The following is a 24,350-nucleotide window of genomic DNA, read 5'->3' as shown; positions in this document are numbered from 1 at the left end:
GGAAGTCCTTTCACAGAGGAAGGCAGCACAGGGTACAGGGCATATGGGAAGAAAAGTACGAGGCCCAGGTGGAATGGAGGAACCAGTGGAAGGTGGGGAGAGGGGAGAGGATTGGCAGGTTGTCTTTTCTTCTGTCCTCTTTCTTAGACTTATAAGTTTAAAAAAATATACACACACACATATTTTTGGTTCTGTTTTCAGTAGATTGCAATTAACATTTACATTCAAACTTTAAAATTCATTGGAGCTCTGTTTTGAGGAACAGTTGTGGCTTCTATAAAAAGACCGGTATCTCACCCACCAGGAAATTTGACCGGTCCATTTTTGAATTTCATTATATATAGTATTTAAAGCTTTGGATGTTGCTTTGGAGGTTTTTCCCCTTTTCTGGTGATGCACTTCCATAAATCAAGAACACTTTTGTTTGGCGTGGGGAGAGGGTGACTTTTGATATTTCTGTACTTTAGTTCTTCCCTTTAATTATGTGATTAATTTAATTTCAGACTTCTTGCTAGTAGCCAATGAGAAATACATATTCATTGCCCAAATTTGCTAGGATAGCAGAGTCTGCTTTCGGTTAATTTGCAGAGTTCATTATAGTGCATAATTCATCAGGTCCAAGAAATCCAGACTCCTAGCCAGTGTAGCTTAAAACTTAATTATTTTCTTTGGAGCCAGTCAGTGACAGCTAAAACAAGCACTCGCTAAACTATAAACCCTGAGTTGGTTTTTCTCATGCAAACCTGAGTTTCCATTCTCACGTTCATGCTGCAGCATGGTAGTGACATCACTTTCATTGAATTTTTCCAGTCTCTTGGATCTGTGCAGATAATTCTGTTTTGTTCCCCATAATGTCCCTTAGAAGGTTGGTTTTAGTCATCGAAATCTTTTCCCTCTTTTGACATTATTATCCTAGCAAGTTTTGTTGAACTCCTTTGTGTTGGTTTAGTAATGCAGCTACCATTTGAAAACCTCCTTCCTGTGATGAAACCTGTTTTGCGTTTTTAATTTATTAATTTTCATTCATTCATTCATTCATTTTATTTTATTTTTTATTATTTTTTATTTTTATTTATTCATGAGAGACACACAGAGGCAGAGACATGGGCAGAGGGAGAAGCAGGCTCCCTGTGGGGAGCCTGATGCAGCACTTGATCCCAGGACCCCCAGGATCATGGCCAGAACCGGAGGCCGACACTTAACCATTGAGCCACCCAGGTGTCCCCATTCATTTATTTTAGAGAGAGGGGGAAGAGGATGCAGGAAGAGAGGTAGAGGGAGAGAAAGTATCAAGCGGACTCTGCCGTGAGTGCAGAGCTCCACTCAGGACTTGATCTCGCAAACCTGGAGCCTGTGATCTGAGTCGAAATCAAAGAATTAGATGCTTAACTGTGCCAGCTTATGCCCCATGCTCTATATTTTTTTTAATTTTGAAAAGTTTTTAAAAAGATTTTATTTATTTGAGAGAGAGGGAGCATGCGCAAGCAGGGGCAGGTGGAGCTATAGAGGGAGAGGTAGCTCCCTCCCTGCTGAGCAGGGAGCCTGATTTGGGATTTGATTCCAGTACTCTGGGATCATGACCTGAACCACCCAGGTGATCCACCCCTTGTTCTGTGTTTTAATGGCTGGTTTATAAACAAGAATTTAGAAGGTGGACTTTTTTTTTTTTTTTAAGATTTTATTTATTTATTCATGAGAGACAGAGATGAGGGGGGCAGAGACATAGAGAAGCAGGCTCCATCCACGCAGGGAGCCTAATGCAGAACTCAATCCTGGGACTCCAGGATCATGCCCTGAGCCGAAGGCAAATGCTCAACCGCTGAGCCACCCAGACCCCCTAGAAGGTGGACTGTTTGAGGTGGATTCTGCTTGCATCTTTATTTATTTATTTATTTGCTTACATTTACATTTATATTTATTTTTTAAAGTGGGTCCATGCCCAGTGTTGAGCCCAAAATGGGGCTCAAATTCATGATCCTGAGATTAAGACTCAGACCAAAATCTGCATCAGACACCTAACCGACTGTGCCACCCAGGTGCTGCCCCTCTGCTCATCTTTTACAAATAAACCTCTTTGCCAACCCTTCTTACTTATTTATGGTCTTTCATTATTCTCATGATTCTCATCCCTCTGGGTACACATGGAAATGACAATGAGGGTGAAAATGTGTCTGACAGTTCTGTGGCACTTGCTGTGTGCCGGGCAGTTGTCGTAAGCATTTTACATATATTAACTCACTTGATCGGTCCACCACCCATGTCAGCAGGTACTGTTAACCACATGTCAGACCCCACCTCACAGGCTGTCTGGCTCCTGGATCTTTCTCAGCCATCGAAGACTTGACATTGGCATCCTTTGTTGTTTTGTTGATCCTAACCCTGCCTTTCTAGAGAAGCTAGACTTGGATAGAAGTGGAAAGGCAATGGCGGTTTTGCTCCTTCTTTTACTTTCCCTATTTAAAAAACAAAAAAAGCAACAAACGGTATCTTTGAGAAACTTACTTCATTTACATATGAACTTTGGTGAAAATTGAGGAAGAGATAATCCTATCCCCCGACTCCCCACTTTGTGGTTAAATAGTGACAGTTGATCTGTTGAATGCTTTCCTTTAAAAAAACAAAACAAACTGGGGAGATTAGGCAATTGCATTAACGTTATCATGAGAGTCATTTATTCTTATTACACCTGTTAACAGTGAAGACCGTAGCTGTGAAGCAAAGTCCGAGCCTCCCCACTTGGAGAAGGCGTGAAGCCTCTGTGAGACGTGGTCCCATGCTGGGTCTCTCTCTATCCCTCTGTGTGCAGTAAATGTGCTGTGAGCTGCGATAGTGCTTAGGTTAACTGTTAGGAAGGTTTCACTCTGGCTCTGTTCCAGGTTCACCTGAGGAATGCCGTGGGGGGCCCTCTGCAAGGTTGAAAACAGGACACGGGTGACCTCCTTGTGTGTGGGGGGTGACCTCATGGGTATGCTGCCCTAGTGTCTTTCCCCTCATCAGGATTCTGGCCTGCCTGGGCCTGAATACTTACCAGCAATTGTAGTGTCCCTGTTGGATATAGCTCTTGGGGAACATTCCATCCTTTCCAATTTGAACGGAATATCTCTGGCCATCTCTTTTAGCTGAGTCTGGTTTTATCCCCAGATGGAATTAAACATTATCTCCCATCCAACAGACTCATTGTTCATCTTTCGTTTTTCTTTTTCTTTTTTTTTGTAAGATTTTATTTATTCATGAGAGACACACAGAGAGAGAAACAGAGAGACAGAGACACAGGCAGAGGGAGAAGCAGGAGCCTGATGTGGGACTCGATTCCAGGACCTCGGCATCATGCCCTGAGCTAAAGGCAGATGCTCAACTGCTGAGCCACCCAGGCTTCCTTATCTTCCATTTTTCTAATGCAGTTTTCAGGTGCCTCCTTTACTCTGGTTGTGGAGACCCCATCATTGTCCTCAAAACACTCATAACCCATGTTTGAAGCTTTTGGTGCATTAGAACTAGTGAAATTTGCATGCCATTTGCTTCAGTTACTCTGCTTCTAGAAATTTATTTAGATTTGGCCAGAGGGATGTATATCAAGTGTATTTCACTGTGTATCACACTGAAAAATGTTAACCAATAGGGGATTGGTTAAATTAGGGAACATCTGTTCCATGCAATCATTAGAATGATACGGTAGTGAGAGTATTTGATGACATGATGTCGTAAATGAAAGAAACAAGTGAGAAATAAGTTTGTACAGGTTAATCTTTTTTTGGGGTAAAATAATTTCAGTAAATATTTGTTCAGGAAACATACTGTAAAAGGTTATATAGTCACATCAACAGTGCTTTTATATCTGCATGATCAAAACATTGTTTTATTTTCGTTTATCTGAGTGACATTTATTGACCTCGTGCCATAGGCTGGGCCTGTGCTGAGCATTAAGGCACCCATTGGGTGGCTCTTACATTATTATACAGGGATGGACAAATGCACTGGTAAACCAAGCGTCCGGGGTACTGTGGGCACAGGATAGCACTCTTTGGAGGAACAGCTCATACACATAGAACAATGAAAGAAGGCTTTCTGGGTGTCATGGTGTATAGGGACTTTGAGGGAGCATTTAACCAGGTGAAGATTGGGGTGGAGAGTGGTGTGCTCCAGATAAGGAGGGTTCTGAGGTGGGAACGAGCATGCAGGGCTTGAAGAGGAGGAGGGGATGCTCAAGAGATAAAGTTTAGTTGTACTTTCTCCAGGAAACACGTGTTACAATGCAATTAAAGAAGATCTAGAATCTTCCTCTTCAAAAGAAGAGTCAGGGAAGCAGTGGGAACACAGAAGGTGCCATGTCTTCTTAAGGAAAAGCAGCCAAGGGGATCCCTGGGTGGCGCAGCGGTTTGGCGCCTGCCTTTGGCCCAGGGCGCGATCCTGGAGACCCGGGATCGAATCCCACGTCGGGCTGCCGGTGCATGGAGCCTGCTTCTCCCTCTGCCTGTGTCTCCGCCTCTCTCTCTCTCTGTGTGTGACTATCATAAATAAATAAAAATTAAAAAAAAAAAAAGAAAAAAAAAAAAGGAAAAGCAGCCAATCCAGCTGTGGGTTGAGGCAAGGGAGGTTTTCCCAGACTGGCTTGCTGGCTGGGCTGGGCGTCTCTAGTGAAACAGATGAACACCAGATAATTAATTTAATTTCTAGAAGTGCTGCTTAAATGCCTTTGCCTCCTACTACTGGTTAGAGCAAAACAAGCATGTGATTTATGTAAAAATACGTGAATATTAGTTTTTATCATTGCCCTGCAGAACAGCGTAAAAGTGACGCTTCCTGCCATAGCCAGTGTGCAGAATAAAATTAAGAAAATCAGTATTCTTTACAAATGACTAGTCACAGTGGAAAAAACCTGTCTGTTGAACTTACCATTTGTAGATAGCATTAATAAGTCTCCCCTCCCATATGACCCCAACCAAAACTGAAACATGATTTACATAGCAAAACACAAGCTGAATTGAAAGATGGCCCTGAATTCTAGCATAGGGATTCTCAAGATGGCACAAGTCATGCTTTCACTGCATCCTAACCCCCACTCCTGTTTGTGACCCATGCTCTCTACATTTTCATGCCAGGCTGTTTTGTGGAGACACAGGGATACCCCCACCTATGGGTGGAAGTGTTCTGCAGTTACTAAAAGGGAATGGGCCTAGGACTTTGACCAATCTTTTCTATGAGATGGGATTTCAACTTCGAAAATCCACACGCTTTGACCTCTGGGGGTGTCCCCATTCTAGAAGTTGAGATTGAAACCAAGATTATTGACGTAAAATAGATTTTGGATATGACCTCTGTCAGAATGACTTGTGAATTGTTTTGTGCCAGGCGTGAGCTGACTTTGGCTTATGGCCTGTTGGTTCCAGCCCCGGGAATAGGTTCTGATTTTCTGTGTCTCTGAGGGCTGCCTGCCCACTATCCCCTTTGGGGAGCCCTCTGTGGAATTCGTGGCATTGTCAGTGCAAGGGCTGGCTCCTTTGGTATGCCAAGTTTTGAGTTCCAGTGCCGTGGTTCTTTACCACAGCTATTTTTTTGTGCCGTGCTGGGATAGTGCTGGAGTATTTGTAACAAGACTCTTCTGTGTGGAGTAGAGAATGGGCATGAGATTCCTATCACCCCCACCCCAAATCCAGTAACCGCTCCAGGAGCACTGATAGCTTGCTTCCTTCTAGCTAGAATGAAGCTTGAGTGTGGGGGAGCCTCCCTCAGAGGTGGGAGTATACATTTCTGGGTTTGAAAAAGTATGAAAACTTGTGAGCACATCTATTTTTCTTCACAGGTTAGTATTGTATTTGCTTTTCTGCACAACCCAGAAACAAATCCCTTAACACAAACCACACGTGGCACACTGATTCATTTTGCAGAGAGGTGACTTTAGTTTTCTCTTCTCTTCTCCCTTTTTTTTTTTTTTTAAAAAAAAAACCATTTTATTTATTTGGGAGAGAGTGACAGAGCATGAGTGAGGAGGAGGAGGAGGCAGAGAGGGGGAAGCAGACTCTCCGCTGCTCAGGGAGCTCAGTGTGGGGCTCTATTGCAGGACCCTAGGATCATGATTGGAGCCAGAAGCAGACGGTTCACTGACTGAGCCACCCAGGCGCCCTTTTGTTTTGTTTTAAAATATAAAATCTACTTTTCCTTTAAATGTCTCAAGTCTTGAAAGGGTTTGTATAGTAAATATTTCTTTAATAAGTCACTTTTAACAGCATGAAACTTGGAGGAATTGTGTACAATTGGGCCAGGTCCATCAACTGTATCACCAAAGGTGTGGCTGTTGGCGTTGACTTGTATTTAATCTGGGTGGCTACTTTCCAGAAAAATCAGTTGAACCTAATGAGTTGTCACAACTCCTTCTACCTCCACACCCCAGTCCTCTTTTGTTTTCAAACAATTGTAAATCTGTTCAGAACTTTCTTAAAAAGTCCAGTTCATCAAACCATGATTTATAGCACAACTGTTTCCAGTGTACAGTTGGAGAAGCTTTGACAGCCGCATACCCCTGGGTGTTACTATCTCATCAAGGTGATAGAACACTTCTGTCTTCTCAGAAGGTTCCCTCATGCCCCCATGCAGCGTGCAGCCAGTGTCCCCCACCCCCCAGCCCCGGATGAACGCTGACCTGATTTCTAACACTGTTGTAAAATTTCTTATAAATGGAAACACTCATGTTGGATTCCTTCACTGCAATGTTTCTTTGAGATTCATCCATGCTGGGTATACCAATAGTTCGTTCCTTTTATGGCCGAATAAGCTTTCTTTTTTCTTTGTATGCCTTTCTGTCTTTACCTTTCTTTGCTTTTCTGTGGCTTGCTTTCTCTTTTCTCCTCGGGAATGGCATGGTTCTTCCATTATTCTGTGTAGAGTCGGTTCTCAACTGGGCGTTAAAGCAAACTTTAACACAAACTGAAAAAGCTGTATGACTGGAGAGAGATCCACCCTCACTCTTGCAGAAGAGGGTAAAAAAACCGTCTTGTTCTCGAGTATCAGCTGGGTCTGAAGGCTAGAATTTGGACTCTAGGTCAGCATCTTCCCCTTCAACCAGGATGCCAGCCTCCAATTCCACAGAGTAGGTGAGCTTTTTGTTTGATTGTGTGGCTTGTTTTGAAACTTAGACCCTTGGAAAAGGGTTCAGTGCTGAATATCTGAGTTCAGCATGTAGGCAACTGTCAGCTACCTCTTGACATTCCTTCTTTCCAGAAGAATGGAAAAGTGTGCCTCCTTCTTCCAAACAGTGAGGACCCATGGAACCTTCAGTAACAGGAAAACATCTTAATAGTCTCTGCTGATGGAGTTTTAGTTGATGAGAAAGCCCTGTTCTGTTGGATCTTGTTGCTCAGTTGGTGCATACACCCTGTATCATCTCATTTATTTTTTTCTCAGGTGAGGAAAGTGCTATGTTGAGAGCAAGTATCTCATCAGAGACGGTGGGCTGGGTGGCTTGGACTTGGAATCGCTGTGTGCCAGCCCCTCCTGCCCCGGGGATGCTCTGCCCAGACCCAAGCAGCTGGGACACGGTTCTCTTCACTGTTTGACTTCCTGGTTTGAAGAGGGCAGGTTCTGAGAAATCCGCCGTCCCCACTGAAATGACCCCTATTTGCCGATCACGTTGAAGCCTGCGGACCATCGGTGCTTTAGCAGAATGTGTGTACAGGCACAGTGTGGAGAACCAGGCCTGTTTGAATTGTGGGGTGATGCTCGAGCTCCCCGAGGTGCCGTGCGTTCCCCGGTGGCGCTAGTATTTTTGCTTTTGCAGATCTGGAGGAGAACAGCCAGTCTGAAACCAGGCTAGGTGGCAGCATTCCTTGGCTGTCACATGTATAGGAACTTGTTTGGGAACAGATGATTAGAAAAGTTTTCTTCCCACTTGGCGCTTTGAAGAAAAGAAGCACCTGAAGTACTTTCATCATCTAAGCCTTTCTCCTAAAGGCAGCTGACCCTGCCCTGGGCCTCGTAGGGTGGGTTTGGCAATTACCTTTGGCTCTCTCCCTTAAAGAAGCTATAAATGACCCTAGGCTGCCCTGCAAGCCATCTCGAGGGCACCCTTTTTGCATTTTCTGTACCTTTTCTCGTTTGGGGGCAAGTAGACTGCATCTGGGCCCCAAGGTCTAGCCGGGACAAGTCACTCTGATTCTGGATCGTTGTTACTCAGGTGATTCTGTTCCCAGGTGAGGAACCTGTGAGGCTTCCGGAGGTCAAGGAGCCTAGTGAAGTTTAACTCAGGTAGTGAGTGGCAGGGTCAGACTGGAATTCCAGTGCCGACCTGCTCTGAAGGGCCCCACACTGCCTTCCTGCCTCAGTAGTCTATCCCTTTGCTCTTTTGTTCCTATAGCCATTAACCACCACCTCTCAGATAACCTTATTTGTTATTTACTTGGTCTTGGTTTTCTCCACAGCATATAAACTCCTCCGAGAGCAGGAATCTCTTTCTTCTTGCTCACAGATTTATCTCTAGCCCCTAAAACAGTGTCTGGCACTTCATACTTCCTGAGGTTGTCAAAAGAAGCATTGAGTAAATAGTACTTTGAAATTTGCTGTGGTTCAGATTGTGACTTGCCATGTCACGGGCAGGGCTTCGATTCAATAGATGATACTGGGAATAAACACCATGCGGTAGCTAAAATACCTGTAGTTCAGGACTTGTGTGTTGAGGCTGACAGAGGCCTGGAAATGCAGATTGAGGCCTATTGTAGGGTCAGGAAAGAGGGAGCTTGGATTTGCAAAGTGGTAATGGGAAGCCATGGAACACATGTCTGGAAGTGGATCTTGGAAGAAAAGTTTTGGCGACTGTGAAGTAGACTGCAGTAATAATTTGTGAATTATTATCAGTCTTTTACTATAAAGCAAAAAAAAAAAACCCCAAAAAACAAAAGAAACAAAAAAACCCTCAAGTACACACCTGGGTACCTGGCCTCCTTTGGTCCTCGCTGCTACTGTGAAAGTGTTTCACAGGAAATAGGAGAGTAGCATGCTTGTCTGAGAATTATCATTGTTCTTAAACATATTGATTCTGTTAGAAGAGTTTAGACATTTTTTATATATATACATATTTTTTTTAGACATTTTTTATAAAAGACTTTTTGGTTTTATTTATTCATTTGAGAGTGAGAGAAAGACCACAGGGGGAGGGGCAGAGGGAGAGGTAGAAGCAGACTACCCCACCTCCCTGCTGCTGAGCATGGAGCCTGATGCCGGGCTCTATCCCAGAACCTCCGATCATGACCAGAGTTAAAGGTAGATGCACAATGTAATGAGCCACCCAGGCATCCCTAGAAATGTTTTTATTACAAATGTCGCTTCTTTAAGACAAGGGCTGGTGGACAATCTGTAGGACCACAGAGGGACAGAAACTGTATCAGTCCCTGGGAATTTTGTATGTTTAACTTCATTGTGGGCAGCTTGCAGAGTGATGCCTTAACCCCCCCCCCCCCCCCCCCCCCCCGTGATATCAGCTAGCTTCTTCCCAGGGTGGTGGAGAATCAAGATGGGACTTGTTGCCTCATCATGAAGAATTACAGTTTCAGACTGTAATTCTGGTCGATTCAGATTGATCTTCAGCATGGGACGCAGAGTGGAGCAGGTAAAGTCCAGAGTGAAGCATGGAATCCAGTGTTTTGGCCAGCACCACCATCTAGGAGTGGCAGTGTGTCTAGGGTGCAGTTAGTATAACTTCATTATTGGGATGTGGTGTGGCCAAATGAGGGGAGGCTCTTGAGCTGCTTCTGGCGACTCGTGGGCTGCAGGTCCCCTTTAGCTGTGGTGGTCCTGAGTTACCTGTAGGAACGAGGGGGATTTGTGTCCAGTTCTTTCTTCATGTCTGATTGGAGTTTTCAGTCTAATACTGTAGAGGGAATTAGGACAGGCCTTTAAAGAAGCAAGTCCTGGGGTGCCTGGGGGGGCTCAGTGAATTGGGCATCCAACTCTTGATTTCAGCTAAGGTCATGATCTCAGGGTTGAGAAACGGAGCCCATGCATTTGGCTCCACACTCAGCTTGGAGTCCACCTGAGAATCTCTCTCTCCTTCTCCCTCTGCCCCTCCCCTTACTTGCATGCTCTAAATAAATAAATAAATCTTAAAAAAAAAAAAAAAGGAAACTTAAGTCTACTGGACCCAGTGTGCTGGCCATCTCTTTTAGTACCAGCTATTATTACCGACTTTTGAAATAGGATTTTTTTAAAAGTGGTTCCCAAATCTGTGAAAGAAGGAAGTGATGCATTTAAATTAATCTTCTTTGTTCAGATGGATTTCCTAGAGGCTGAGGACCTAAGCTGGAGCCAGGATTAGAGCATAGGTAATTCACATTTGGTTCCTGCTTGCTTTTGGTTCTGTTCCATGAGTGTCATTTGGTTAAGGATTTTCTCAGCTATTACCACAGGTACAATTACAGTAGGGTCCTTTACATGTTTGATTCTAGAAAGGGAGCATCCTCCTTAAAATCTCCACTATAAGAAATATAGTTTCTGCTGTTCTGTTAGGAATATTTTATAATAAAGATTGCCTTTTTAATAATGTCAGGGTTTGTTGCCAAGGACGGTAGCACTTTTAATGCTTTATACTGCTTAAAAGTGGGGATGTTTTGGGGTGCCTGGGTGAGAGTTTAGCTCTGAGTTTAGCTCATCACTCTGATCTCAGAGTCATGAGATCAAGCCCAGTGTTGGGCTCTGCTTTCAGCTTGGAGTCTGAGATTCACTATCTCTCTTTCCCTCCTTTCCTCCCTCCCCTGCACTCTTTCAAATACATTTTTATTTTTAAATATTTATTTCTTAGAGCAAGTGTTAGCACACAAGGAGGAGAGGCAGAGAGAATCCTAAGCAGAGCCTGATGTGGGGCTTGATCCCATAACCCTGAGATCAGGACCTGAGCTGAAATCAGGAGTCAGCTTAACTGAGTGAGCTACCCAAGCACCTCTAAATGAATCTTTTTTTTTTTTTTTTGTAAGGGTCTAATTAAAAACAAAAACATTTTGGACGATTCTTGGCAGTAACAGTAGTGGTATCACTAAAATCCTCTCACTGTGAAGATTATCCTTCCTATCTCTCTCTCTATCACACTTGTAATGTTTTCTATCTCTTTAAAGGGCTCAGCTTTTTTTTTTTTCATTTTTTAGCGGACCTTGGAAACTGTGATTTAGTTAAAAGGATCACTTGAGCCAGATGCCTTGGGTTTGAAGCTGTGCTGTGACACTGCTTGGACTGTGGGCAAGTCGTGTATCCTGTGTGCGCCTCTGTTTCCTCCTCAGTGAAAAGGGAATCATAGCAACGCCTTTGATGTACAGTTTAAATGAGTGTACATCTGGTGCAAAATGAGTCCCTGTATTAGCAGTTGTGATTTTATACATCCTTTTGTTGCCAGTTACTTAATGATTAAAAGTGGAATGTTGGTGCAAAATTTTTAACTTGATTGTATCAACTTAGCAGCAGGAAAAAAATTTTTTTTAAGCAACAGAATTTTTTCAGTCAGAAATAATTTCTTCCTCCCCGTGAACCCCCCCCCCCGAAAAAGGGGGAAGAAACAGCTCTTAGAAACAACTCAGAAATAATGTCTCTAAAACATAGAAACTGTAAGAACGCATCAGTTTTTTTCTCTCGTACTTGAGAATGTATAAGTATCATCTAGGATAATAGTTGGGCTTCTGAGGTGATTATTTAAGGTTTGGTGTAACTTTGGGAGTCATTTAAAGGTTGAAGGACAGATTTGTGGGTAAAGTAGACTTTTCTTTGATATCTGCAAACATTGCCTCGAGAGTAATTTCCCCCAAAACTCCCTAGGAAATTTTTACCTTTTACCTTAGTAAACGTGGAGTTTTGCTTCTTTGCACTTTAATTTTGGCCTGCTCACAAGGTGAGTTCTTGGGAACCTACCTGATTGCTTATCATGTGACCAGTGAACCCAGAATCCCCACTGGAACGGCGTCCTCTCTGAGATGTTGGCTTGGAATGCATTTCTTGGGTTTCAGTTTTGAGTTCTTCCTGTTGAGTTTCTGATCTGAGGAGATGCAGAGGCTGCCTAGGTATTTGTTCTAGGCCTTTCTACCCATGCCTCAGGTGAGTGTGCCTGTGGAGGCATTTATTTCCTCCAAGGCACCACACAGAGCTGAGGTGCGCTTAGCTGGCCAAGAGAGGTGACGATCCCTGGTAGTTGTTTCTTTTCAACACCAGTCCTGTCCCACAGAGCTGGAGTGTTCACGCCTCCCTTCTCCTGGCCTGTTACTGCTGGCTGGGCCTCAGCACCAAGCTTCAGCAGGTGAGGTGAAGAGTATACTGGAGGCAGAGTCAAAGGTGAGTGCTCTGGCGCTGAGAAGGTTTGCTGAGCACACCCCAGAAAGGACCATGACAGTGGTCAGGAGAGTGATCACACAAACAGATCTGCCATTGTGGCTGCACTGCATGGAAAAAGCTGAAGCCCAGGGCTAGGCTGGAGGGACATGTGCTTTTAGTGGGGATTTGGGGTTTAAAAGGTGAATGGGAAAGGAAAAGTGCAAGGAGCAAGGAGCTTTGCTCTGGCGCTGCTGCTTGGGTCGGCGGGGCGGGGGTGTGTGTGCTCTCTGCAGTCATTCGGGGGGATTCCCACAGAAGCAGCACATTGACGTCTGCTGAACACGCAGGATTCCATCATAGGATACCTGGGGTATTTGACATGCATAGCAAGAACTTTTGGGTGTTTCTTGGTTTTTTTTTTTTGGGGGGGGGGTGTTGTTGTTGTTGTTGCTACCTATCTATAATGAGAGGCTTGGCATGCAGCCCTCTAGCCGGAAATAGAATCTGAGAACCACACACTCTTGAAGAGCTTGTCCTGACACTCACCCCGAGGCACCCCCACACCCTCTTGTTAAGCGTCGTTTGGGACAGGCCTGATTCACTGGTATGGCTGTGCCAGGGCTGGCTTGCCTCATTAGAAAATGTGTTTTGGAGCAGAGACAATGAGGGACGGGAAAGGTAACAAACACCTCTTGGGATTCCCAGATTGCTCAGGATGTTATAAACAGTAAGTGCTCCCTTTGATCGTGGAGGGTGGTGTGGGGCAGGCCAGCAAGGGGGTGGTGGTTACTGAGAAGAGAGCTGGAGCCAGACAGCCATAATGGCTTGTCCAAAGGCTGCTCTGAATCCCAGTGGCAAAAAGCTATGTACTTGCCACTAATTTCTGTTTTCTTTGCTGTGGTTGGCTTTATTAAAAGGGCATAAGGAAGCAGCCTAGACATTCAGTTCCAATCAGTTTTCTGAGCTAAGCCGGTTTGGGGGAATGGGGTGGGGTGGGGCTGAACCAGGCCTTTGGTGATTTCAGAGGAAGGCTGACTGGCTTTATGGCTTACTCACTTTCTTGGGGGAGGGGAGAGAAATATATGGAATGGTATAAATCATCAAAGGGATTCAGGATACACAAACAGATGTTTCACCCTGTTTGGAGAGCTGGGACCAATGAAGGGCTGCCGCCTTCAACGTGATTTTAAAAAGATGGCTCTGATGGTCACTGTGTCTTGTGTAACCTTTTCTGGACGTGGTTCTGTGCTGGCCATTCCCTGTGTGAGTGAGATGGACTACTTGTCTTGGGTTCCTGGAACAGAATTGGGAAACAGGGGTCTGTATTTGGGAGGAGCATGAGGATTTTACCTGAGGATGGCCCTTTAACTTCTTATGAGGAAAAACCATCTAATCAGCGGTTGCAAATTATGTAAATTTGATGCAATAATCAAGCATCTTGCTCCACTGTATCATTTACCTTTTGATTTCAGAGAAGTTCAGCCCCATGACTTTTTTCCTTATTTGAACTGAAGCAGGGTGCAGAGATACACGGGTCACACCCTAGCCTGGGAGGGGATCTGTGTAAATACAAGCTGCTAATTTCAGACAGATGCAACTAAATTATTAGAGCTCGGTTAATTTCAGCTCACTCACCAGCTTCTCTATCCTCGATGTGTTTTTCCATATGTCTCAAAACTTAAAATTGCCGTCCTGGCCTTTTGGGTATGGTTTGCTGGGAGCTTCTGACCCTGCTTGCCTCTGTGTGCAGGGAAGGCTGATGGCAAGAACCCAGACCACGGCTAGGGGCGCTGGTGCAGAGGACAGAAGCCACACTGCTGTTTTAATCCCTGCTCACCCTGCTCTACCCCCCATTCCCCGGTCCTTCATATTTCATTAGGACACAGGTGTAGGGATGCCTGGGTGGCTCAGTGATTGAAAACCTGCCTTTGGCTCAGGTCATGATCCTGGGATCGAGTCCTGCATCAGGTTCCCCACAGGGAACCTGTTTCTCCCTCTGCCTATGTCTCTACCTCTCTTTCTGTGTCTCTCATGAATAAACAAACAAATAAATAAAATCTTAAGAAAAAATGGACGCAGGTGTAGAGCCTTGGTTGCATTGAGCAATCCAGGGTAGGTTAACCCTGTTCTGTTTCCACCACGACTGATATACAAGGAACGAGAAAAACTTTTTTTATTTTTTATTTTTTTATTTTTTTAATTTTTATTTATTTATGATAGTCACAGAGAGAGAAAGAGAGAGGCAGAGACACAGGCAGAGGGAGAAGCAGGCTCCATGCAGGGGGAGCCCGACGTGGGATTCGATCCAGGGTCTCCAGGATCGCGCTCTGGGCCAAAGGCAGGCGCCAAACCGCTGCGCCACCCAGGGATCCCGAGAAAAACTTTTGAATTTTAGTTAGGCAGTACTTAGAGTATGTGGGCGAACATAGAAAAAATGGACTTTATGGAACTCCGTGATCGGACTTGGTGCTGGGTAAGAGGTGTCTTGGAGCAGCATCTTTCCTGTGAATGGGTTGAAATAGAAGGTGAAATATTGACTGACTCTTAGTTCCTAGAGGTTGTTTTGTATCTGGTATTCATTACAGTTGCAGTTCCTAAACAAGATGAAACTGTGTAGAGCTAATGACATAAAATGTTTCCTCCTTATCTAATCAGGAATCTTTCTCAGAGTAGCTAGATTAGATGTTATTCAGAATGGATAATATAAGAAATAATTACTAACCATATTTCATTTGTGGAATTAACCATATGGCCTCGAACTTTGCATACATTGAGAATGGAAATAAAGCCAATAAAGAGCAGTCAGTCTATAGTGCTTCTAGCCAGTGGCACACAAGAATATGATACTGTTTGTTATTTTAATCTGCATATGAAATATGATCTGCCGTTTGGAATACTGTAATTTTATGTTATTGGTGCATTTGCCCATTTTGTTTGTGGAGTTTTGTGAAATTGTATTTTAATTTGGGGAGGGGAGGCAGTGTATCATAATGAATAACATTCACTGAAGAAATCTGTATTTGATTGTATAAGGCAGTATTTGGGGGCGTTAGCAGGCTGGAAATGCACCAGAAGCTTACAAAAGAATTTGAGGGGAGAATATAACTAAGATATCTTCAAAAATTTAAGTTTGATTCCTGAACCTTACCAATTAAGGAAGACCTGGGGATGAGTCAATATATATTACATTGAGTTTTAATATCATAACCAGGCACTTCTTGTTATAGGGATATAAGGGACATGCCAGTTTTTTACTCAAAGTAAAACTCATACAATTTTTTATTTTTTAATTTAAAAAAGATATTATTTATTTGACAGCACACAAGCGGTGGCGGGGAGAGGGTAGGGAGGTGTGGGCAAGCAGAGAGAGAGGGAGAAGCAGACTGCCAGCGGAGGAGGGAGCCTGATGGAAGGATTGATCCCAGGACCCTGGAATCATGACCTGAGCCAAAGGCAGATGCTTAAACAACTGAACCACCCAGACACCCCTTCATTATTTTTTAAAAGATTTATTTCTTTGAGAGAGATAATGATTTGTGGGGGAGAGGCAGGAGTGGGAGAAGCAGACTCCCCACTAAGTAGGGGTGCTCCATCCCAGGACCCTGAGATCAGGACCTTAGCGGAAGGCATATGCTTGCTTCACTGACTGAGCCACCCAGGTGCCCCTACAATTAGTTACTAATAGTTATTTGTTAGGTGTCCACCCTGTAAAATAACGGAGACTAACCATGCCCATGTGAGTGTTCTGAATCCTGGTTATAGAACACATTTTGTTGACGTGAAAGTGCACACTTACATAAGGATTAGGAATTAGAGCAATGCAGTTCACATGAGGTTTGACCAGGAAATATTTAACAAGTCTGAAAATCCTTTTGGTTGGGTTGTGAGACATTTGTTTTGTAGCTTTGTTATTTCTGCTCTGTTTCAATGTTCAAGAATCTGTGGCAGTGAAACCAAGCTGTCTGTTCAGAACCAAAGACAGACGGTGTCCAGGGACTTAGCTGTTTCAAAACTTGTCAGCAGAAAACACCATTTCTTCAGCATCTCGTAAACTGTCCCTTATATTGGCAAACTAACTGCTGCACTCTGGGTGTGACTAGTTAACAGAGAAACAATAACAAGACTTTACTTGAAGATATTGCAAAGTTGGTCAATAATAGAGCATGAATTCGAATTGCTTTCTAGTTTTATAATGGGAAAAGTTCTCTACTATTAGAATTGGTGTCTGGGGATTGATGAGAGGGTGAGAAATCTTTAGAAGTCCTGATTGGTACAATGAAAAGCACATAAAAGTAATTTCACACATACTTAGCAATACATGGAATAAGGTCTGCTCATTGGACTAACGTTTTTGAAGGACAGCAAGAAGAACAGAGGGAATGTGTCGGGGTACCTGCGGTCTGATCCTGTACTTGGTTAAAGAAGAGGGTGCTTGGGGCGCCTGGGTAGCTCAGTTTGTTAGGCCGCTGACTGTTGATTTCCGCTCAGGTCACGATCTCAGGGTTGTGGGATCAAGCCCCACGTCGGGCTCCATGTTCAGCATGGAGTCTGCTTGAAATTCTCTCTCTCTCCCTCTATCCCTCCTCCCCCCAGCTCTCCTCTCAAATAAATCTTAAAAAAAAAAAAATGAACAGGGTGGTCAAATCCTAAGAGCATTCCTATTATTCTCTAGACTAATTTTGTGTTGATTTGCAATGGGCTACAATATGTTTTATCATTCAGTGTCTCTCCCCTGGCCTAAGAAGGTCTACTTGAATGCCTGGGTATGTACTTTGAATAGCATTTTCCCTGAGTCCTTTCTTTTCCTGCACAATGGGAGAATACTCAATAATAGCACCTACCTTGTCAGTTTTGAGTGAGTGTGAATCACAGGAGCAATACCCAGAATAGTGCCTGGCGTATGTTGTAAGGGTTCAAGAACTGTTTCTGGGATTTGTCTAAACACAAACCCCGGGCAGTGTTTTCAGCCAGCAGTCAGGGAGCCATCTGCATTAAGCCACTGGCTAAATCAGACTTGATCTTTCTTAGTCTTTCAGCTTAAAAAAAAAAAAAAATCATTATTCTTGGGGGCGACTTTTGTACAAGGCATCTGTAACATTGCGGGAGTGGGTGTTGGCAGGAGGAGGATAGAGAAGGATAGATGATTCCTTAGCCACTTCCAGATTATATCTTAAAGTAAAGCCCCCCTCCCCCCCCGAATTCCAGAATATCAGACGTAACCATAACATAAACACAACAGCATACTCTTTAAGCCAAAGGAAAAAAAAATTCCAAGATGTTCTGAATTATCTGGTTCATTTGAGATTGGACTCTGTGATTTGGTCCTGGTGGCAAGCCTCACTCTAGAAATGCAGTTCAGTGGAGTGCCAGGGTAGCAAGCACCAGGACTGGAGGTTACTTCAGCATAGTGATTGTAGGTTTCCCAACAGAATCATTCTGGTTTTTGCCTTTCTGCTCCCCCAGAGCTTTCGTGAGGAACTTCTTAGATCTGTGTGGGTGGTGGGCTTTTGCCTGCTAGGCAGGCAGGCTCAGCAGCCTGGTTTTCCAAATGCATTTCTCCTGCGCACCTTTCTGTCTCCATTGAAGCATATCTGAATGGTGTAGGAGTAAGCTACCTCTTGTGTTTTGCTTTTTCCTTTCTTACATCACAGGAATGAACTGGGGGGGGGGGTTGGGGGGTGCGTGGGAGTGACTTGGCTTAGCCTAGCTTGGGTGTGCCACAGCATGGGAGAAACCCCGTGCTGCTGGCTCTGCTCGAGCTTTCACACATCTGTGGGTGACACTTGACTACCGGTGAAGAGTCAAACCAGAGCAGGGTTCTCCAGCAAGCACCTTGCTGTTTTCCGCCCCCTCCTTTTGGTTTTTTTCTTTGGGATCCTGTCTAGTCCTGTTGTTAAGTGCTCACAGTTACTTCAGATGTGAAAGTATGGGAAACAGGCCTGGTCTCCGTTGTTATGTGCTCATCAGTGTAAAATACACAGGGACTTTCTAGAACTTTGTAATATGAAAATAGAATTAAATAATTTGCTTTTTATTTTGAGTGCATGTTTAAGGGATAATATTTGAGGTGTATTTGAGTTAAAATTGTCACCCATTTTAACAATTTTAATGGTTTTTTTTTTTAAGATTTTGTTTATTCATGAGAGAGAGAGAGAGAGACAGAGGGAGAGGGAGAAGCAGGCTTCTTGTGGGGAGCCTGATGCAGGACTCGATCCCAGGACCCCGGGATCATGACCTGAGCCCAAGGCAGACGCCCCTGGCTGATAATTTTACATGGTGCTCTGTTTCTGTTGGACAGCTCTGGTGTGTTCTGTGCAGGAATTAGGGGTGGGGGGGGGGCACACGTGTGGCGTTTGCCCTAGGTAAAGATGATTTGTATTGAGGTATGATTAGCATGCAGTAATGCTTATCTGTTTTAGGTAAATAGTTCTGTGAAGTGTGTTAGATGCACTTTGTCATATAATCCATCACAGTCAAAAGTGCTACTTTGCAGTGAATCCTCTCTATAAAGCTGATCTTTTTACTAGGTTTTCTGACTTTTCTAGAATGTCTTTTTTTTTTTAAAGATTTTATTTATTTGAGAGTGACATAGAGCAAGTGAGCATGAGCGCTAGTGAAGAGCAAAGGGAGAGGGAGAAGCAGTCTCCCCTCAGAGCAGGGAGCCTGACCTGGGGCTTGATGCCGGACCCTGAGATCATGACCGGAGCCGCAGCCAGACACTTAACCAACTGAGCCACCCAGGCGTCCCTTCTAGATTGTTTTAAGTAGAATCTTAGTTTATTTGAGATTCATCTGTGTTGGTGTTAGAAAGGCTTTTCTTTTCACTTCTGAGTGGGATCCTGTAGTCTGGACGTCCCACAGTTTTGTCTGTATCTTCATCCTTTCACAGACATGTGGTTGTTTCCCCTCCTTGTCACTTAATGGGTTTTGCTGCTGTAGATAGGTTTTTGTGTGGTTATGGTTTTCATCATGAGGTAGTCCTTGCTTGTGCATTACTTTTATACCCGTCTTTCCAGCGTGGATGTACCCTTGCCTTCCACAAGCAGTGCAGGAGGGTTTAGTTTGCTCTTGAGGCTTCATTTGTATTTGATGCTGTTGATTTTTAAATTCTACCCATTTTAAAAGATACATAGTAGAATCTCACCATGGTTTTAACTTGCATTTCTCTAGTGACCGACAGATGTTAAGCGTGTATTTTCCTGTGTTTCTTTGCCCCTTTTAAAACTGAGTGGTTTTGGGGATCCCTGGGTGGCTCAGCGGTTTAGTGCTGCCTTCGGCCCAGGGTGTGATCCTGGAGTCCTGTTATTGAATCCCACATCAGGCTCCCTGCATGGAGCCTGCTTCTCCCTCTGCCTGTGTCTCTGCCTCTCTCTCTCTCTACATCTCCCATGAATAAATAAATCTTAAAAAATAAAAAAAATTAAAATGGAGCCCCCCGACTCTTGATCTCAGAGTTGTAAGTTTGAGCCCCATGTTGAGTGTAGAGATGACTTAAAAATAAAATCTTAAAAAAAGAAGAAAAGAAACCCCAAAATAAAAGGACACTTGTGTAAGGAGGAAAATAACCCTTTTGTAAACTTTACTTTTATCTATATTAAAATTTTGAATCGACACCCACTATTTGCATGTGCACACATAACTGAAATGTGTCTCATGAAGTTTTGCGTTATGAATAAATTATTTCTATCTATTCATGATACTTTGACCTGTCCAGTTTTTTTCTGTTTAATTTAAAAGAAAAATGCTTGTTTGGAGCCTTGCATATTGATTCCTATGAGGGATATTCACAGCTTATCTTGGATTTATTGGATGTAAATGTTAAAAAAAATTTTTTTTAAAGATTTTATTTATTTGAGGGGGGTGGAGAGAACGAGAACAAGCAGGGGGCTGGGGAGCAAACTCCTGCCTGAGTAGGAACCCTAATTCGAGGCTTGATCCCAAGACCCAGAGATGACAACCTGAGCGAAGGCAGGCGCTGAACCAACAGAGCCACCCAGGAGCCCTGGACATGAATGTTTAAAGGTGCTTAGTACCAGGCATCACTGCATGGAGGCCCTTCCTCTTCACGATGCTGTGCCTGTGAGGGAACTCTTCTTACCAACTCTGGGCACTTAAATCCGGTGTCTCATTTTACTTCACAGTTTAAAAGGAGTGTAAGCTTCTTGTCAGGCCTGGTGTTAAGGAAATGTTGCCTTTTCTCACAGAGCTTCCTTCCATCTCAGTTTATCGACATCTATACATCTATATCTTTCATAAACAACAGCTCTCTTGGTTCTCAGTAATTTTTCAGAGTTCAAAGAGGTCCTGAGACCCAGCAGTGTGGTAATTACTGCTCCAGTTATATGTCACGTGGCTTAAAAAAAAAAACCCTTTTTTCCTGGAGGAGTAAACGTCTCCCACCTTTTAAGAAACTTTAGATTGAGGCACCTGGGTGACTCTGAGCCCCCCAACTCCTGAGCATCCAACTCCTCATTGAACTCCATGTCGGGTTTGGAGGCTGCTTAAGATTCTCTCTCTCTCTCCCTCTGCTCCTCCCCCTTCTTACTCTCTAAAGTGAAATGAATTAACTAATTAAAAAAATTAAAACTTTTTATTACAGGATATTGCAAATATCTGCTAAAGTGGTGAAAATAATTTGATAAGCTACCACATACTCATCTCTTAGTTCCAGCTATATCCATCTCATGGTCCACTTTGGGTTTCATTTATGTTTCTGCTTCTATTTGGATTGTAGTATAGCAGATGTCAAATGCGGTGTCATATACTTTGCAGACATTTCACTATTATTCTTTAAAAGATGAGGATACGGGTGATATAAATCATAGTTAATCCCAAATAACTAATCAGTGTTCACATGTCCTCTGCTGTCTGTCTCTCATCTTGTTTGTGAAGGTTGCTTTAAAATGAGGTCCTGGGGCACCTGGGTGGCTCAGTGGTTGAGCATCTGCCTTCGGCTCAGGTCATGATCCTGGGGTCCTGGGATTGAGTTCTGCATCAGGCTCTGCGCAGGGAGCCTGCTTCTCCCTCTGCCTATGTCTCTGCCTTTCTCTGTGTATCTCTCATGAATAAATAAATAAAATATTTTTAAAAAAGATTAGGTCCACACATTGAGATTGGTTGATTAAAAACAAGTTTATTACTAATCTAATACCATACTGTGACCCTCAGCTCTTCACTTGGTAATTTGTTGAGGAAACAGAGTGGGTTGTCCCCAAGGGGCACAAGTTTTGGATGTGCAGGTGTGTGGGCTAATTTACCAGGAGTGTTTGGGGCGAATCTGAGGTTGATTGTTGATACGATTTTGTTTTGAGGATTGGCCATCCTTCATGTTTTCCATAAAAGTAGGCCCTTTTGCCTGGCCTCCACTATATCCCCTGCACGTTTTTCATATTTTATGCCTCATCTGCACATTTTCAGGGACACAGAACTTTGGTATGTCATGTTCAGTCAGCATCTGGAAATTTCTACCATTGTGCATGGTTAATGACGTGATGGAGAGCCTGGGAATGTGAAGCCCTGATGGCCTCAGAATGCACATTTACTGAAGCCAAGGGGGAGATCTGACAGAGGGGTCTTAGGTAAGTGGTAGTGGGAGTGGAGCTGAATGCAGCTGCTGCCCCTTCCACTCTGGATGCTGGTGGATGGTGGTGCATTGGGGTGTTTGTGAGGAGTGAAGAGGACCAGGTGGGAGGGAGAGGACCCAGCAGTCATGAAGCCAGTGGGCGGATCATGTGTGAACAGGTCCCCACAGGACTGGAGAAATTTTGTTCACTGGCAGTTTTTTTTTTACAAAAACCAGATCAATGTACCTGGAGAGGAAAGCAGCCTAAGAGGAGGTCTCTATCCTCCTAAGTGTTTGCATTTCCATCCCTCAGGATTCAGTGTTATTTCCTTTGGGAAACCTCCACCTCTCTGTGGCTCTGTTGTTACCTTGTTCCTATTTCTGTCACAACACCAATCACACAGGACGTGAATTGTTTGTTTTCAGAGGTGCCTTTCCCCTTGTGCTGCCCTTGGACCCCTTTGATCCATCTTGTTAGTGAATTGCTGGTGAATATTTACTGCACGCGGGGCCTGGGTAGCCGTTCAATAATGCTGGATGAATGAAAGAATCACCCTGAATGGGAGTTCACGGAAGGAAATACCAAGAGGTGAGGTAGGGGTCATCCTTCTGCAATGCCCCAGGGACGGCTTTTTGGCCTCATGTGGGCCCTTGTGTAGGTCCTGATGGAAAGGTTGGAGCACACTAACCTCACAGTGTTCTGAATGCTCAGGAAGCAGAGAAAGCTCCCGCAGAGGCACCTGCGTGGAATCAGAAGGCCTTAGAACTCACCAGAAATCTTGAGTGATCATAGCTTGGTTACCACTGGTTGTTGAGCACCTACTGTGTGCCAGGCACTCTGTGAGATGGGCTTCATTATTTCCAGTTCACTTATGCCTACAGGTGCTGTTTGTCCTGCTCTGCTAGTTTCTCTGTGTAGGACCAGGATCTCCAAACTTAACCAGAAATCATTAGTCATCATACCTCAGTAGCTCCTGCTTTCTGAGCACCTACTATGTACCAGGCACTCTTGTGAGATGGGCATCACGTGTGTTATTTTCAGTTCAGTTCTGCTTGCTGGTTGCGGCTTCTCTCTCTCTACTGTCATCTTTCTTAGGAACTGGGCAAGGTCCTTGAAGAAATGCTACAAACCCAAGATACTGGCAAAATCTTTTATTTTGTGTCATTGGAAGGATTAAACAGTTATACCTGTAGAGTGCTTAGGCCGTAGCTAAACCTTTTTGAGTGCTTACTCCTGTTTTTATGGAAGAGACATAAAGCATAAAAATGTTGATCCAGGGGCACACCTGGCTGGCTCAGTTGGTGGAGCCTGCATGCAACTCTTCATTTTGGGTTTGTAGGTTCTAGCCCCACATTGAGATTACTTAAAAATACAATCTTATTATTTTTTAAGATTTTATTTATTGATTCATGAGAATCATACAGAAAGGCAGAGACTCAGACAGAGGGAGACGCAGACTCCATGCAGGGAGCCCAATGTGGGACTCGATCCTAGGACTCGGGGATCACGCCCTGAGCCAAAGGTAGACGCTTAACTGCTGAGCCACCCAGGTGCCCCTAAAAATAAAATCTTAAAAAATAAAATTCATCCACATTGTCCAGTGTCATATTAACTAACCATTAAAGTGCTAAAGCCAAGCCCAGAGTCTGCCTTACTCCATACTTCAGAGCACACATACAGTGATGAGACTGTGCTTGCCCCTGAGACCTCAGAGCCGGAGGTGCTGGTTGTCCAGACACCCCTTCCCCCATTTAAGACCAGTAGTGACTTCAGTTACAACACTGGTCCATGAGATCTATAGCTTTGGAGGCCCAAGCCTTGGAAGGATGCGCCGGGGCCACATGCCTCATTCCCACAGTGGGTGCCTGGTGACCAGCAGTGGAAGCCAGGGCTGTGAGTGGTAGGCCTCCCAATATAATGCCCTTCAAACAGGCCTTTTCTTTTTTGGGGGAGGGGTGGCTAAGTTCTCATACTTCCTTTGGGACCAGAAAGAGTGTCTGTACCCCCATTGTGTCTAGGAAGGCCAACTAGGTCAGAAAAAAGAGGTTTCAGGAACCCAGAGAAACAATCCATGTGTTGGTGCATGTATTTAATGAGGTAGGGGCAAAAATGTCCTTTTAATACGTTTGCTTACATGATTTTGTCATCCCCTTAGACCTGTGCTTCCCTCCTTAACCATCATCTTATCCCTTGGGGTTACTGGCCTGGGCTGCCTGTGCTCTGTCCTTATTATTAGTTCCTGGCAGGGGCAGAGGCCAGAGGGGTGGGCCTGGGGAGTCAGCTGCTGCCAACAGTCCATGGCCCACCATGGCTAGGGAGCCTAGGGCAAGGTGACAACCTCCCAGGATCTAACAGATACTTGAGCGTGATTGTGGTGGTAACGTGAATGGTCCTTGCCTGCCTGGCAGACTTGCTCTAAACCAGGTGTGTGTGTGTGTGTGTGTGTGTGTGTGTGTGTAGGCAGGACATAAGATGATGGCCACTGTTGCAGCTCCCCCTCTCACTGAGGGTGCA

The 24,350-nt window shown here is 44.2% G+C and overlaps 1 protein-coding gene across 2 annotated transcripts in view; it reads left to right on the top strand.

Annotated features, from left to right (window-relative positions):
• The window catches only part of JARID2 (jumonji and AT-rich interaction domain containing 2), a 260,567-nt gene that overhangs the window by 57,466 nt on the left and 178,751 nt on the right, over positions 1-24,350 (top strand). Inside the window, exon 1 of one of the 2 annotated variants that reach the window (XM_055322923.1) lies at positions 13,459-13,536. The exons of the other annotated variant lie outside the window; for it this stretch is intronic. Coding sequence (XP_055178898.1) covers positions 13,468-13,536 — 69 coding nt within the window. The 5' untranslated portion in view covers positions 13,459-13,467. Of the gene's footprint in view, positions 1-13,458; positions 13,537-24,350 lie in introns of those variants that run through there. 2 annotated transcript variants of the gene reach the window in all.

The sequence above is a fragment of the Nyctereutes procyonoides genome, unplaced genomic scaffold (genome assembly GCF_905146905.1).
Source record: "Nyctereutes procyonoides isolate TBG_1078 unplaced genomic scaffold, NYPRO_anot_genome, whole genome shotgun sequence".
Lineage (NCBI taxonomy): Eukaryota > Metazoa > Chordata > Mammalia > Carnivora > Canidae > Nyctereutes > Nyctereutes procyonoides.
Note: the sequence above shows the minus strand (reverse complement) of the source record. Positions and strands in the feature narration are given on the sequence as shown.